This window comes from Haplochromis burtoni, unplaced genomic scaffold (genome assembly GCF_018398535.1).
Source record: "Haplochromis burtoni strain Fernald_Lab_line unplaced genomic scaffold, NCSU_Asbu1 Contig_569, whole genome shotgun sequence".
NCBI lineage: Eukaryota > Metazoa > Chordata > Actinopteri > Cichliformes > Cichlidae > Haplochromis > Haplochromis burtoni.
Window position 1 is genome coordinate 171,788 of NW_024582930.1, and position 14,801 is coordinate 186,588.

The following is a 14,801-nucleotide window of genomic DNA, read 5'->3' on the forward strand; positions in this document are numbered from 1 at the left end:
TTCACTGCTACTTTCAAACTATCGAGCTAGTTAGCTGTATAGAAGCTAAAATGTTGACAAAGCTGTATGTTTAACCACAAAGAGACTGATTGCAGATGTCAGGGTAATCTCGTCATGTCACAGTAAAAGCTGGAGTTGATCTTGATAATATCTGGTTTTCATGGCTGGTCGTTTACCCAACCAGGAATCTAAACGGTGCATCTTAATGTGCACAGCAAAATACAGGCTGCAGCCAAATCTAAAGCACAGACGGACACGTTTTATTTTTATTTATTGCTTTTAATTACAGAAAAAAACAGGAACAATTTGCATAAAATCCAAATTCCACTCTAGAAATATTTGACCTTTCTGGTGTGTAGATATCAAAGAGTACAGTAAACATTGATCAACAGTACAGCATTTTTCTAACCATTCAAAGGTCAATAAAATGAAACTTGGGTTTATTTGGTGTCCTCAGTATGTACACACATGAATCCCCTCTTCTTCATCCACATCTTCTCACTGCTTGTGATCCAGAGCAGTGGGATCGTCAAGCCTTGAATGAAAAGGAAGAACTTCAAAGGGAAACATCAATAAAGCCCATCTACAGTTTTGTTTGTTTTTGTGCATCTCTTTAGCAGTTTTACATGAAATATCTTGTCGTCTCCACCACTTGCTTCTCTTGTCACTCAATTTAAAACATCTGGGGGGGATCCAAACATGTATGCATAGATCAACTAATGCACTGACAGCAGGCTGAGCAATGATGGAGGACAGACGCGGCACAAAAACAAGCACCATATCCACAAAGCTCTGAAAACAACCAATGAACAGCCTGAGTGCATCAAATGGCGACCAGAAACTTCAACGTCTTCATTAATAAATAAAACAATCCTACATTTGTGTTAGCGACGAGTGTTCTCGAACTGATCTCATCTATTTTGTACTGACAGCTTAATCGCTTAAATAAATGTTACATATGGAACCCAAAGAAGAGGTGGGAATTATGTTTTTGTCAAACTGCATTTAAAATTCTAATATAAGTGTGTCAAAGCAAGCTCGTCACCTGCTTTCAACTATAGCCAGCTAGCTGCTTGGAGCAAGAACAGCAATAGTGCTGAAGACATTCAAGAGAAATGTGGGAACAGCCTCCTCTGATTATTTATAACCAAGTTTGTTTTACAAGGCAACTCGTGCTGCTCAGTTAAGCTGCCAAGCTTCTGAATGGCTGCTCAAAAGGCTTCAGACGTCACTGGTTAATAAGCTAATGTTAGCTAAACAGAAAACTAGATTAAAACCTTATCCAAGTCGTTAGCGCTGCGCAGGAATATTACACTAGCAGCTAGATTCAGCATTAGTTACTCTAAGCTGTGCTGACTGACTAATGTGGGCAGCAGTTTGCTTGGAACAGTAAAGACTGATGTGAAAAGTGAAGCCAGTGCCTTAAACGTGCAGTATTATTCTCAGTGGCCATCAGGGGGCGACCACTATGCTTATCGAGTTGTGACGTGTCACAGATTCTCCTCACCTGCCAGTTTGAGGCCCGGTAACAAACATCACTAACCAGTGGGTGATATCACAGTGGGTGATATCACAGTGGGTGATATCACAGTGGGTGATATCACAGTGGGTGGGCCCATTGTGTACACAGTCTATGCCACAGGGTTGTAGTGGCATAGTTGTAGTTATCACCTAAAACATAAGGGAACAGCGACAGACAAATTCCATTATGAACTAAAAACAGATTAGAAAAATCTTAGATCCTCCTTAAAAACTCTTAACATTGGGTTATGAATTAAGCCACCTTTAATTACACTTATATTCTACATGATCAACAATTAATTGATGTACTCTCAACCACTTTGGGGCTCCATATTCACACCTTGCCTTCTTTAAACTGCGTCACAAAAACCTCAGGAGAATATTTATCGCTTTAAATCTGCTGTTCTGCTTTTCCACATCAAAATAACTCTAAAGTCCACCTTAAAATATTCAGAAATCAAGACCGTAGAGCTTTTCAACTGATTCAGTTGAATCCAGAAAGTGTCAGGTGTCGTCTGTGACAGCGTTGAGTTCAGCCTGTAACTGTCAGAGGCTGGACCCACCCAGTCTGTGCTCTACAAGTCAGTTTCCATGTTACAGCTTCTGCCCACAGCACGAACGCTTCGTGGGAACGCTGTATGACACTTTGCCAGTTAGTAGATCAAATTAAAGGCTAACTTTGGTTGAAAGAAGACGAGTTTTGCCTTTCAAACACTCCACTGATAATTGGTCTGGAGCTTCCCGGGTCAATGACGATTCCAACAGGCCAAACTATCAAACTGGACCCCCTCAGACCAGTAGTTGCTGTAAATACACCGGCCCAGGTAACGCTGGAGGAGGGGCCCGAGGCAACACTTCTGCTGCTCGACCATGTTTGGGCAACACAGGGTAGCTAAAGTTGGCCAAACGTGAACATGGTTACAGCAGAGAAAAGGATGTTTCCCAACAATGCAAGTGGCCTAAACTTTAATACTAACTAATGCAAAATGTTGGAGGGGGCTTGGATATGAAGTAAACTGAACACGTTTGCCTTTCTGACACGACGAGCCAGCACGTCTCAGTTTGATGCACACTCCGAGCATGGACGCTAAAAGGAAACAGCTACTAAGGTTTAAGGTTTTGTTAAAGAGAAAAATAAATAAATCAGAGCAACATGGTGAGGACCAAACGTGCTGCCTGGAACAGAACTGGTCTGACTCATTACCTGGAATCTGTTTTATTTCTACAGTATGTCGCTTCAACTTTTTCCACGGTTAGCCATCAAAATTGGTTCTACACCTGAAACGACGTTTTACACAAAATGCTGATCAGTTGGCCAATTCATGCAGATTTCAAATGAACACCAATAAAATGTGAACGTGTATCCGGTGCACAATGTTGTAGTGGCTCCTGCTTCTCTATAGTGCATCTGACCAAAAAAGATAACTTTTAAAAAATGGAAAACAATAAGAAAATTAAATTACAAAGCAGCAGCAATTACCCTTCAACTAAAAACACACCAAGTGGCAAAAATGCGTGAGATCCGTCCACTCTGAATCAGCTTCCTCTTTAAACATACATTCAAAAACCTTACAGCAAAATTGAAAACAAAATCCATCTTTGATTCGTAGTCTTTGAAAACTGCTGTACAATAAAATCGTGAACAGTTAAGAAAAGGCATAAATACGCTCTTACAAAGAAGTGTTTAAGAAGCTCCCAGTCGAGACCGAAGGCTCCGCTTAATGTTAAAACTAAATATCCTCAAAATAGCTTTCACTTCCTAAGAATTAATAAGTTAATCATTTCTGACCCTCAGTGCAAAAATATCAAAAACCAACTGAAAGGGGGTGGGGCTTCGAGTCACATGGACAGTTTGCGTGTGCAATGAGTAATCCCCACGGGATGAAGGTTTCTTCCAGGCACGAGTACTCGGGCTTTGTCCACGGAGCCCTTGGCAGGTCGGTCCTGTTCAGAGGATGCGGTGGCGAACACAGAAGCTTAATCACGCTGCTCACAAACAGCTCCCAGGGAAGAGGCTGCCGCCATGGAAACGAGGTCGCAGGAACTTCCTCCATCCTCCTCGTGCTCTTCAGTCAGCGTTGTCAGGGCCGTCTGAGATGTGGGACGGTGCGTACTTTAACCGGAACCCACCTGTGACACACAAACATCAGCTCGCAGTGGTTCATCACAGCACGACTACATGACACCAGTGTTCAGTGATGCCGAGCGTGTTTGCTGAAGAACAAACAGAGAAAAGGAAAACGCTGCTATTTCACGGCCCGCGCTTCAGGTTTGTGTTATGACTGTGGTTCGACAAACCCACACACACTTATTTTGTGCACTACATTACCTGTGAGGAAGGACAACTGCAACTGTAAAACCCATCACAGCCATGAAGTGTGAGCTGGTAATACTGAAGATTATACATTTGTACACAGTAGTGCGATTTATACCAATACAGCGTGAATGTGCAACACACTACAGCAAGCTGTGCGGGCAGTATCGCCTGCATCACCTGCCAAGACTGCAGACGCACTAATGCAGAAGAACACAGCAGCGCTAACGGCAACACAGGAGGATGGAAGCGTGTCACAGAAAACAAAGTTCAATGCTTTCACTCCACAACAGCATCACTGCAGCGCACGAGCATGTCAAACACCGGCACCCTGGAGCTGTAACTCTGAATGGGTCCATGTTGATGCTTTCATTTATTTTGATGGTCCTGTTGAGTAACGGTAAAAATACATTTGATCATTTTTAAATTCATGCGTTCCCTGAGTCATTAATTTTCCGTGGGAAGACACGACGGGGCGATATTCATAAGTGGGCAGAGAACGCGAGGTTTACCCACAGGAAGTGGAGGTTAGTCGACTACCAAAATAATCTTTAGTTGCAGCCCTAGGTGCCATCAGCCTGTCCTAACCAAACTGTTTCTGTGGAAACGTCAAGCAAAAGTGCAGATAAAAACCCTACACTGCCTCGTTTGTGTTCAAAGTACCTTCAGAAAACCTGACCTTTGATCTTGAGGTCAAGGTCACTGAGATTTGAACTTGGACGCACAGTATCAGTGAGAAATCCCACGCCGCCTCATTCTCGTACACAAACTTTGGCGTCCATGCCGCCATCAGCCTTTTATGGCTGATAACTGTACTTGTTTGTATTCAGCTATTACTTTGATTTTAACGTAGGAGGTGACACTGCGGTGTTGCACACATGCTGCATCTCACTACAATAATGTGAGCGACGCAGATTCTTCTGCCATATCTGAAAGCGCATGTTGTGAACCATGCACAGCTGAGTAAAGACCGCTACAAATATACTTCATGTGGAGGATCAGCGCTGCCTTCTAGTCTTTGCTGAGTGTTGGGTGTCGCTGTTACCTTGTTGTGTGGAGTCAATGGAGGGCTGGTTGCATTCGTGAGCAAAGTGGCCGCTCACACCGCAGTTATAACAGGACACGTTCCCGTTCTTCTTATTGACGCCACCTCCCCCCAACAGAGAGGGAGGCAGCATCCCCAGGGGAGGGTACACATGCTGGTAGACATGGTGGCAGAACGAAGTGTTTGGAGCCATCGGCTGCTGGAGGCTGTAGCTGGCGGCGGCTACCACTGCTGTAGCCTGCGTGGCCAGCATGTGCGATGGTACCTCTGCATGACTTTGGGCGTGAGTGTTAAGGTAAGGGGATGGATGTGCTGGAGCAGCACTGGGGAAGTAAGGGGGCAGGGAGGTGGGTCCGTTGGCCTGGTGAGGAGGGTGAGCCTGGGTGAGGTAGCTGCTATTGCACAGGCTTGTGATCTGGAAGAGCGGCGGAGGAACACTGAACATCTGGTGCGCTGCTGCCATCTGGTGGCCAGGGAAGAATAAAGGCGTCTGACCCGAGGCGACGCTCACACTGCTGCTTCGGCTGCCGCAGTTATTGTGACAGCCACACGTCCCGCAGCCCATTGGCAGCTGCTGCGGTGCTGCTGGCTGCTGGAGAGTGAGAGGGCTACCAGGAGCGACCGGGGTGCTTCCAGTGGAAGCACTGCTGTTACTGTAGGATGTAGAGTCGCTGTGTGCCGTGCTGTGTGTAAGTGCTGGGCTAGAGCTCGGGGCAGGTCCAGGGGTGTGCGTGGGCACAGCTGGTGGAACAGCAGCTTGTACTTGTCCAGGGGATGGAGCAGGGACCACGGGTGCCCCCAGAGATGGCATTGGGACAGGGGGCAGGGTGTAGGGAGAAGGCAGGGCAGACGGTAAGCCTGGGCGCTTACTTTGCGATGTCTCCACATGTGGTAGAGAAGAGGCCAGGCCCGGGCTGATGTTGGCTGGGTCTTGGCAGGTTAGTATTGGAGAAGACATGACGCTGACGGGTCTGATTGGACCCTGGTGTGAAACCTGCGGTGCAGCAGGTGAAGATCCACTCCCCGGCGCTCCGTCAGTGCCGCCCTGGCTGTGAGACAAAGCAGTTTTGAAGCCCTGGATCAAGGGCTGCATGGCAGAAGTTCCTGCAGGATGCAGTCCAGTAGGTGGAATCCCAAAGGTTTGGACAACATCCCTCTTCTCCGGGTCGTCCACAATTCCAGAGACGGCTGGAGGCAGTGTGGGCATCGGAATCATTAGCGGCCCTGGTGAGGGCTTTCCCTCTGGAACCATGCTCTGGCCAGGAAGTGAACCCAATGGGAGCCCAGCATCCGCAGCTCCGTTGGGGAGTATGTAGCTCACATTATGCATGAAGGAAATATGGGGGAAGTCTGCTCTCCCCTCCAGGCTGCTAAAGGAGGCCTCCGCCAGCACAGCAGAGTCAGTCTGGCCGGTGAAGAACATGTCAGAGCCTGGTCCTTTACAGAGCTCGTCACAGGGGCTATCTGTATCTGACAGAGGACAGCAATGTCATCGCTTATCTTTACAGTGGCTGTATTTAGAAAAAGGGCATGTGTGATAGTTTTACCTTTGTTGTGTTCATCCTCACTTTCCAGGCTCTCTGGTCCTTGGTGCTGTGGGCTGGATGGGGAGCTGCAGCTTTCTGACGATGAACCGCCATCTGCAACAACAACGTGTGTCAAAGCCAACCAGCGCCCATCTACTGTGTATGCAACAGGAAACACAGCACGATTGTTAACGTGTCCTTTACGATACGACAAGATTACTGATGAGTTTATTAAACTAGTGACTGACTCCGCTTCAGCTGCAATTCATGAGGAACTCCAGCCTGTAAGAGACGGCGTTATTCTTAGTCATTTACTGTCTACGAATACCATACCATGCAAGCAGCCACTAGGGTCATGTCACATGATAATACAGAAAAATTACTAGGCAACATAAAGGTGTTACATCGCAGTATCATTGCTACAGCAATACCATGTGTTTACATTCCCGGTGCGCACCACAGCGAGACAAGCCTGCACATGCCAGAGAGGGACGGCCTCTGATACAGTGTTGCCAACTCGTCAGTAAGGAAAACAGCTATTGGCTGTCCTAAAAGTCGCTAAATGAGGTCATCACCTAATTTGCATAACTGGTCATGCTTATGTTAAAAAAAAAACAAAAACACCCTAAATGCATTTAGAATATATTTAGAACTACAAATGAAATTCTTTTAAAAATTATTGTTTTTTTAATGTCACGGTTCCACCTCCTCCATCCAGGCTTGGTACTGGCAAAAGTGACCTGAAACAGGCACTCTGGCAGAGTTACTGTGTGTGTTTAAGTCGTTTTAAACCTTCTGATCCACAAAAAGTACTGACTGCGTTACAGTCAGTGCGGGAGCAGCTGCTTCGCTCCTGCGCGATTCATTTGCAGTTTGGGCGCGTAGGGGTCAGCATCTCCTGCTCCAACTGCAGCTGTGGGCGACTGCTACGTGAGAATGACCGCCGCCTGTGAGCGCTTTGGCACGGGCGGCACGCTGCTTGTTGAGAGGAACAGCGATACGTGCTTTCACGTCAAAAAGCGGTCATAAGTCTGACTAATAACACCAACAAAAGTCGCTTTTTAGAAAAGAAATAAGGTCGCTAAGTTGGCAACACTGCTCTGATGGACTTGGGAGCTTAAAGGAGCTGCTTCAAAAGCATTCAACAAAGCACCGTCCTGTTGAAGTACACTGCCTCCTGCTACAGACGCTTACCTTTCCTCGGGGCTGCCACCAAACACCCGTTGGACACAAAGGACTTGCACTTCACCTTCTCCCTGAAAACAGGAGCACACGGGGGACCAGAGCGTTCATGTTAACACAGATGCAGCACACTGTACACTAACGCACAGACTGACAGAGCCGGAGTCTAATGACTGCTCAAACGTGTCACACAGGGTAAACGTGGAGCCTCTTAGCTCGTGAAGCAGACGTACCCTTCTGTGGGCAGCACTCTGCTCTTGGTTTTGGTGGCTGGGTGGCTTCTCTTGTCCGTGTCCTGGTGCTGTAAGAAAGCGAGGAGTCATTAACATGCAGCTCACAGCTCCCCTGGAATGACTCGATTCGCCATTAATCACTTTCAGCTGTTCAGCTAGCAGCGTATTAGGGGATCCCTACCAATTTACACGAATACTACACAGAGAAGGATTCTGAGGAGTCAATCCCATCCAGGGCTCTGAAATAAACGGGTTATGAGTGAGATGAAGCATGTGCTTTGTCAGCAGACTGTCCTCCACCTCTCAGTGTTTGAGCATGTTAGCGAGATAGCACAGAGCACTCCCCTTCACATGGCACGTCCAATCACAGACACAGGAGCAGCTGGGTTAATGCAATCATAGTGGCCTTCAAACGTCTGCAGCCCATAATGATTAACAGTGTTGGTGAAATGGTGCTCACTGTGCTCTGAGCTTTACTCACAGGACTGAACCGAGCTGCATTCATGTAAAGGAGCTGCTCCTGACAGCGGCTGGTGCAGCGAGGAGCTTACCTGCTGCACAAACGGAGCAGATTGCAGCACAGCAAGCTACCATTTCTACAACACTCGTGCCAGTGTTAGCAATCATGTGACTGCTGTGTGCCTCAGTGGCACGCTGAAGTACTGCTGAGCACGAGTAAGAACTTCTTTAATCAAAACAGGTTTCTGTATACGCAAGACAAAGACAGACTGGCAAATAACCCGACCTGCTCGGCTTCCTGGCTGCTTCGCGGTGCGCAGCTCTTCTTCCTCCTCTCTGCAGGCCCATTGAGCTCTGTGGCGTGTCCTCCCCTGCGAGGGTCCACCTGGGAGCCTTTGGCACCCGACAGACCGCTGAGAGGAACACGTGCTTTTGGTTAATACGTTTACGTGCAGCTTTTTTCTGCTTCACCAACAGTTTTTTTCAATTCTGGAGACAAAAACAGCGGTGAAGCAGAGATCATACTCACAGCTGGCATGGACTCTTGGACCCGTGCTTTTTCTTGTGTCCCTGTAGATACGACTCTAGATTTCACAGGGTTTAAACAAGAAAAAGTCAATGATGGAGGCGCTCATCCAACTCATTGTTCATTACAATTCACACATTATTACCCATCAAATGACAAATGTGAGCACAACTAGGGTGAAGCACATTCTGACAAAGGAGAAGCGATTCATGTGTACTGTTAGCAGTGGCTGTAGGACCAAAGACTCAAATTTCATTTAATACATCATTTTTTTACAGCTGGAAAGAGATAGCCCATCTCTGTGTCTGTAAGGTAAATGGCTTTAAAAATAAAAGTCGTCCAGGATTAACAAGCTTTATATAAAGTATGAGCAGGACGAGGCCGTGCTGACTGCTGCCCGTGGCACATGATGGGGCAAATATAGCTGTGAAATATGAGGATTTGAAACAGACTCAGCTTTTCCGACTGACCTCCAAAAATAAACACTAGTAAGACTCGGGCAGCAGGCCTGGTTAGCTGGCCATGCCTTTGTTTTGTCAGTGCCCACAATCACTTCTCAATCAGCGATTTACACACTTCCATGCACTCCTCCCCTCATCATGCTGCACTGCCACCAGTATCATAGAAAAACAACCCCCCCCCCCCAAAAAAAGAAAAACCAGAAAAAAGACCTGAAAGCTGCTTCTTCTCACCTTCCTCCTGACTGGAGGCATCGGAGCAGTCTCCCTGGTAGGCTGTGCCCAGCTGACAGTTGCCTGTTCAAAAAACCCCAAAAAAGGTGAAAACCCAGGAATTAAAGCACAAGTGATGAAAACCACTTTGTTCCATATGTCTGATCACTCAAGACCAAAAACTGCACATCTGTAGCATTTTATTACTTTCATTACATAAATAGAGAAAACGAACTAAACAGGAAGCCAGAGAGGTTCAAAATGTAAAATCAATAAATACAACATTACACAAAACAGTTCATGTTGCTTTCTCCGGCTATTGTACGGCTCCATACATGAACCTGAACTGTGACTGCGCTCCCTCACAAAGGACCAGAGGACATTATGTTGGTGGACATGCGTGTTTCAGTGAGAGGAGGTGAGACCACCGACTCTTCTGCAGGATGATGCTGCAGCTTTCATTAACAGCTGAGCTTTCAGACAATTGCACGATCTAACATGAATATGAGCATCTTGGCCTTATACTCACATCTGCTACAAGTAGGTTTAGCAGCGTAACTGGAATCACAGTTGAAGAAGCTGCAGACCTTCCTGGTCTGCCTGAACAGCGGAGGCGCAGACAGGAACCTCTCTCTACAGGTGAGAGCAGAGAGACGGCATGAGTGAAGCTGTTCATTAACAAACAAAAACAAATACCCTAAACTTAGACTTCAGAATGACACCACTACTCTGAACACAAACTCCTCCTCTGAGAACGTGTTTGGCACTTATTTTGAAGCACTAAACGATTAATCATAGAAATAGTCACTAGGACATAAAACCTGCATGCACAGGGTGGAGCTGACAATATTTCAGTTACATTACACGATCATAAAGGCTTGAAGAATTCACAAAAAAATCCATGGACTTTCTTCTGCTTATCAATTTCATATTTGTGGGAGTGCATGGAGAGGCTGGGTACAGTCTGTACCAGGGTTAACACAGTCACACTAATCACTGGGTGCCCCCGTTCTCGTAAAGACTGTACCAACCCCCCAGTCCATAAACATTGAACCTGTCGTGCACTGTGCAAGTTTTAATGGCCCATAACTGGAGCCAACAGTGAAGCAAAAAGCTTTGCTCCAGCACTAGTTAAGCCTCGCCTTATACAAGATGAGACACAAGACAAAAGTCTGACAGTGGGCCGGACTTTGGATGCAAACAAAAACAGTCCAAGCAGATAGGTTTCAGTTTCCCCACTCGCTCCACAGTCTCACTTCACACTAAATGAAACTGGTGGAGAGGCCGCACCCACTGTGTGGGTGTGTGTTATCAGAAATGAAAGGGAAAACAACAACAAAAACCTCTCTGGGTTGACTCTCCATTCAGCCAAGAATGAAAACCAGCCCTGTTTAGCATGCCTGACATGTATTACAGGGACCCTTACAAAGCTTTGCAGATAATGGTCAGACCCATTTGACAGAATATCATGTTTAGCTGTGTTTTCTGGGTCAAGGGCCCCCGCTCCTTTCCCCACCCTCCAGTACTGGCATGATGGGGGTGACGGTGTTCCAAACACAGCCCCAAGTCATGTTTTACAGTTTGTCCTGCTGGTTTGTAGCAGCAGCAACAATAACTGACACACAGCACACTGACGGAAACGAAGGTACTTAAAATTCCCACGGAGCTGCTTGTTCACAGCTATTTTAAGCTCAAGCTTTCAAAATAACACAGCGATGGTTAGCTAATTGTTTTGGTTTACATTTTAAACTGGCTGTGTTGATATATAAAGAAAAGACAGACGATGCTGTTCGATTTGCAAAATAGTGTCAAACAGGAGGATTACAGTCTGACACTAACATGCCCTTTGTTTCTCAGTCTGCCCTCCTCATCACATTGTGACTACATCTTAATCTCTGGTGACATTTTCCCTCCACACATGCACACACACACCTGAGATAAATAACCGCAGGACACTGAGAATCTCATCCAGTGTTCCTTCACTGACCTGGGGTCCTTCCATTCAAGTCTACTGAGCGCCTCAAAATGCCACAAAGCTTCTTGCTTGTTTTCGAAGTAAACTGCGGCACAGTGAGGAGTAGGAATGCATGTCAGGTTTTTTACACACAGGAAATGATGCTGAACAACGTCTTTGGGTAAAGCAAGACAGATGGTGACCTCTTATCCTTGGAGAACTCAGAATAACAGAACAAAATGACCACAGTCGCGACTGCGGCAAGTCCTCGGTCAAAGCTGCAGTCCACAGTGTTTCCACGTGATCAGATATGTGAATGTCAGAAAACGCCAAACAAGATGGAGCCGAAACATCTGAACACAAGCTAGCCACAAAAATAAATATTCCTCATCAGAAACTGGCTCATCTAGCCAGAGGTCAAAAGGAGAATTTGTCCCGCAGCTTTTTAAGATTTCAGGTGAACAAGTGGGTTAGATGTAAATTACCTGAGGTTCTTCTCCACCTCCCTGCTCTCATACTGGCCCCCCTGGTTCAAAAGACTCAAGATGCTCTTCTCAAAGGACTCCGTACACTGATCCTTCGGAAGCTGCAGAGAAGAAGAGGGAAGGTGAACAATAGGAGGGATGCACTGAAGCATTGCCTGCACATACAAGTTTTCATTATGTGTCTTCAAGACCTCGACTTCCTTTTTGTGCTAAATAACCAGCTTTGGGTTCAATGGCGTGGACTGAAGCTGTATTAACATAATGTATATACGATGGTACATCCCGATCACCTGTGCACAGATTAGTTTCGTACAGGACGACGAATAAACTTTAGTGAAACCTCCCACTGTGAAAATGCTTCTTTTTTAAAAACTGGCCAAACATTTGAAATTGGCATCTGGACTCATACAGCTGTTACTGATGGAGGTAAGAAAGTGGTTCGATTGACAATGACAACTACTCCACAGTATCCTCAGCAAGGTTCCCCGGATACAACCGTCAGAGCTGGTGTGCAGATGTTACACAAGAAAAACATTTGTGTAAATGCTTGAAGTACAAACTGCTGAGAGTGCTCAGTGTAGAAATAATCAGTAACTACCAGTGTATCAGTCCGATTTACTAATGACACTGCTGTCACTTTGTTCTGCTGATGTGTCTGCTCAAGTTCTGACAGCGAGCCATTTAACTGTGCTGATTAAATGTTACCTACAGCTTCGTCCATTTGCCACAACGTCTTTGCATCGTTTACAACAAAACAGACCTAGTTGCACATGTGACAGTGACACACTCAGACTGAAACCTCTGTACAATCAGAAAACAGTCTTAATTATATATCTTTAAAACAAATAACAGTTCAACAAATAAAGGAATATAACAACACTGAAAGTTCTTTACATATACTTCTGCAGCTCTTCTGCTTTAATATTACTGCTGTGATTACCTTCAGGAGGAAGTTCTCCAGCTCAAAATGGGTTTTGGTCACTTTGCTGAAAGAGGAGTCGGACCACTTCACCTGAAACAGCAGCAGGACACTCCATCACTGCAAAGCCACAAGTGCCAAAAACACCACACAGAGGGACTGCACTAGAAGTTCACCGCACAGTAACGGCGTGAAGACACCCAAGCAGGGCAACAATACTGAATAAAAAGCAACCTGTGAGCATAAGTGGAAAAAACAAACCATTCAAATAAAACAAGAAAAAACAAAACTTGTGTTAAAAGGAAGATTGGCTTACTCTCCTGCTAAGAAATCGAGGTGTGACATCTTTTCTAATCTCAGGAGTTGCTCATGTCAAAAAGATAGCAAAGAATTCAAAGTTAAAGTTCTGTTTATGAGTGAGTGCACTACAAAGATACGTCAGAGTGTCTGTGTCTTATGCATCAGCAGCTCCTTCCAGTCCAAACAGAGCTGCTGGCTTTACTGTCACAGCTTAGAAAAGCCAACAGGACAGTTAGGCTCTTCTCCAATTGTTTAATGATTTCTCTGCACACAAGCAACAATCAGGTTACTTTGTTCTATAAAGATCTAAACAGACTTCTCAAGGGATAAAGTCACCAGCTGTGGCACTGACACGCCATGCACCACTGAAAACGGGATTTTTCTGAGCGCAACGGCCAAGTAGGTCAAACAAAGTAAAGAAAATACAGGAAACTATCTGGGCGTTATAATAGGCACATAACTGTGTGTGTGACAATAGGGGCACGTGTAAAAGCTGCATTTTTCTTGCATGATCAAGTTCACAGCTGCAGGTGTTGGTGGCAGAGCAGAAAGCAAGTTTCTGTACGTGGTACTGAGCAGGTATACGAACAAAAAAGGAACAGACAACGTTTCTACAAGAAGGAGGAGCCTTAACTTTCTGTCACTGTATCACATGTGGTGAATATGAGGGCAAACAAACTTGTTCAGACCCGCCTGAGAAGCAGCAAGTTAGCAAAACAACCAGTGACCCTTTGCCTGTATACACGTGTATTTGGAAAAGCCAACGACAGGAAAAAGAATTTATTGCAATAACAGACTTCTTATTTTGAACTGTCAATCATGCAAAGCTACTCAAAGGTTAACAGTAAAAATTCAGATTTGTAACTTATCACAGCTCATCTTTGACTTGACCTGATCTGAAGCGGTGCCCGAGTGTGCGTGTGTGCGGTTACCTACCTCAAAATTGTATTCCTTGTCCGTTCTCTTCCGACAGATGCCCCTAAGCACAATTCCCTCGATATGCACAGCTGCACAAACAGAGGACACACTAATGATATCGTTTTTCCATAAAAACAGCAACATAGCTAATACCGTCTTCAGACACAGTAGTGCAGGTCTACTGAAAGCCTGTTGAATTATTTAAGCCCATACAATATCAGGGTCACTTCAGCACCTGCCATGAATAAATCAGCAAGTAGAGAAAAATGTGTATTGGCTTCTCTGCGGCTGTACAAAGTGCCAACATAACAAAAACCATTAGTGCCTTAGAAATGATTACAGCAAAGAAAAAGAAAAAAAGCTACTCGTGAAACTGACTCAGGGCACACATCAAAGCTGCCACGATCTCAGTTGCACCTGCACCTGCAGTGACCTGCAGCACATAATTGCCATCGTGTTCAGTATGTGCACCCTTTCCATTCACCTTCTCTCTGTGTTGCCCTGCGGCTGGACCGTCGGCTCTGGCAAGGTGGATGGGAGGCTGGACACTCTCCTAGCCCAAGCCCTTGAGAGGCCAGGTAATCTCCCTTCTGGCCCATCAGCTCCTGGAAAACAAACACTCAAAGTTAGAAACATAATAATTCACTGCAAGCTGAGCTCTACTTAGAAAGTACTGCATTCCACAAGTGTCACAGTTACCTATGACATTTATAAACAACTGTGGGTGCAAATTACTAATGCTGGGGGG

The 14,801-nt window shown here is 45.7% G+C and overlaps 1 protein-coding gene across 2 annotated transcripts in view; it reads right to left on the reverse strand.

Moving 5' to 3' along the window:
* Positions 1-263: 263 nt before the first annotated feature.
* Positions 264-14,801, reverse strand: part of zcchc2 (zinc finger, CCHC domain containing 2) — a 23,906-nt gene continuing 9,368 nt past the window's right edge. The window contains exons 2-14 of one of the 2 annotated variants that reach the window (XM_005948059.3): positions 14,538-14,658; positions 14,072-14,142; positions 12,857-12,928; positions 11,917-12,017; positions 10,007-10,110; positions 9,499-9,561; positions 8,810-8,864; positions 8,567-8,693; positions 7,822-7,889; positions 7,601-7,662; positions 6,428-6,520; positions 4,881-6,344; positions 264-3,651 (exon numbers count right to left, since the gene is read on the reverse strand). In XM_005948059.3, coding sequence (XP_005948121.1) covers positions 3,590-3,651; positions 4,881-6,344; positions 6,428-6,520; positions 7,601-7,662; positions 7,822-7,889; positions 8,567-8,693; positions 8,810-8,864; positions 9,499-9,561; positions 10,007-10,110; positions 11,917-12,017; positions 12,857-12,928; positions 14,072-14,142; positions 14,538-14,658 — 2,463 coding nt within the window. In that variant the 3' untranslated portion in view covers positions 264-3,589. Of the gene's footprint in view, positions 3,652-4,880; positions 6,351-6,427; positions 6,521-7,600; positions 7,663-7,821; positions 7,890-8,566; positions 8,694-8,809; positions 8,865-9,498; positions 9,562-10,006; positions 10,111-11,916; positions 12,018-12,856; positions 12,929-14,071; positions 14,143-14,537; positions 14,659-14,801 lie in introns of both variants that reach the window. The other variant, XM_005948058.3, reaches the window with a different exon arrangement.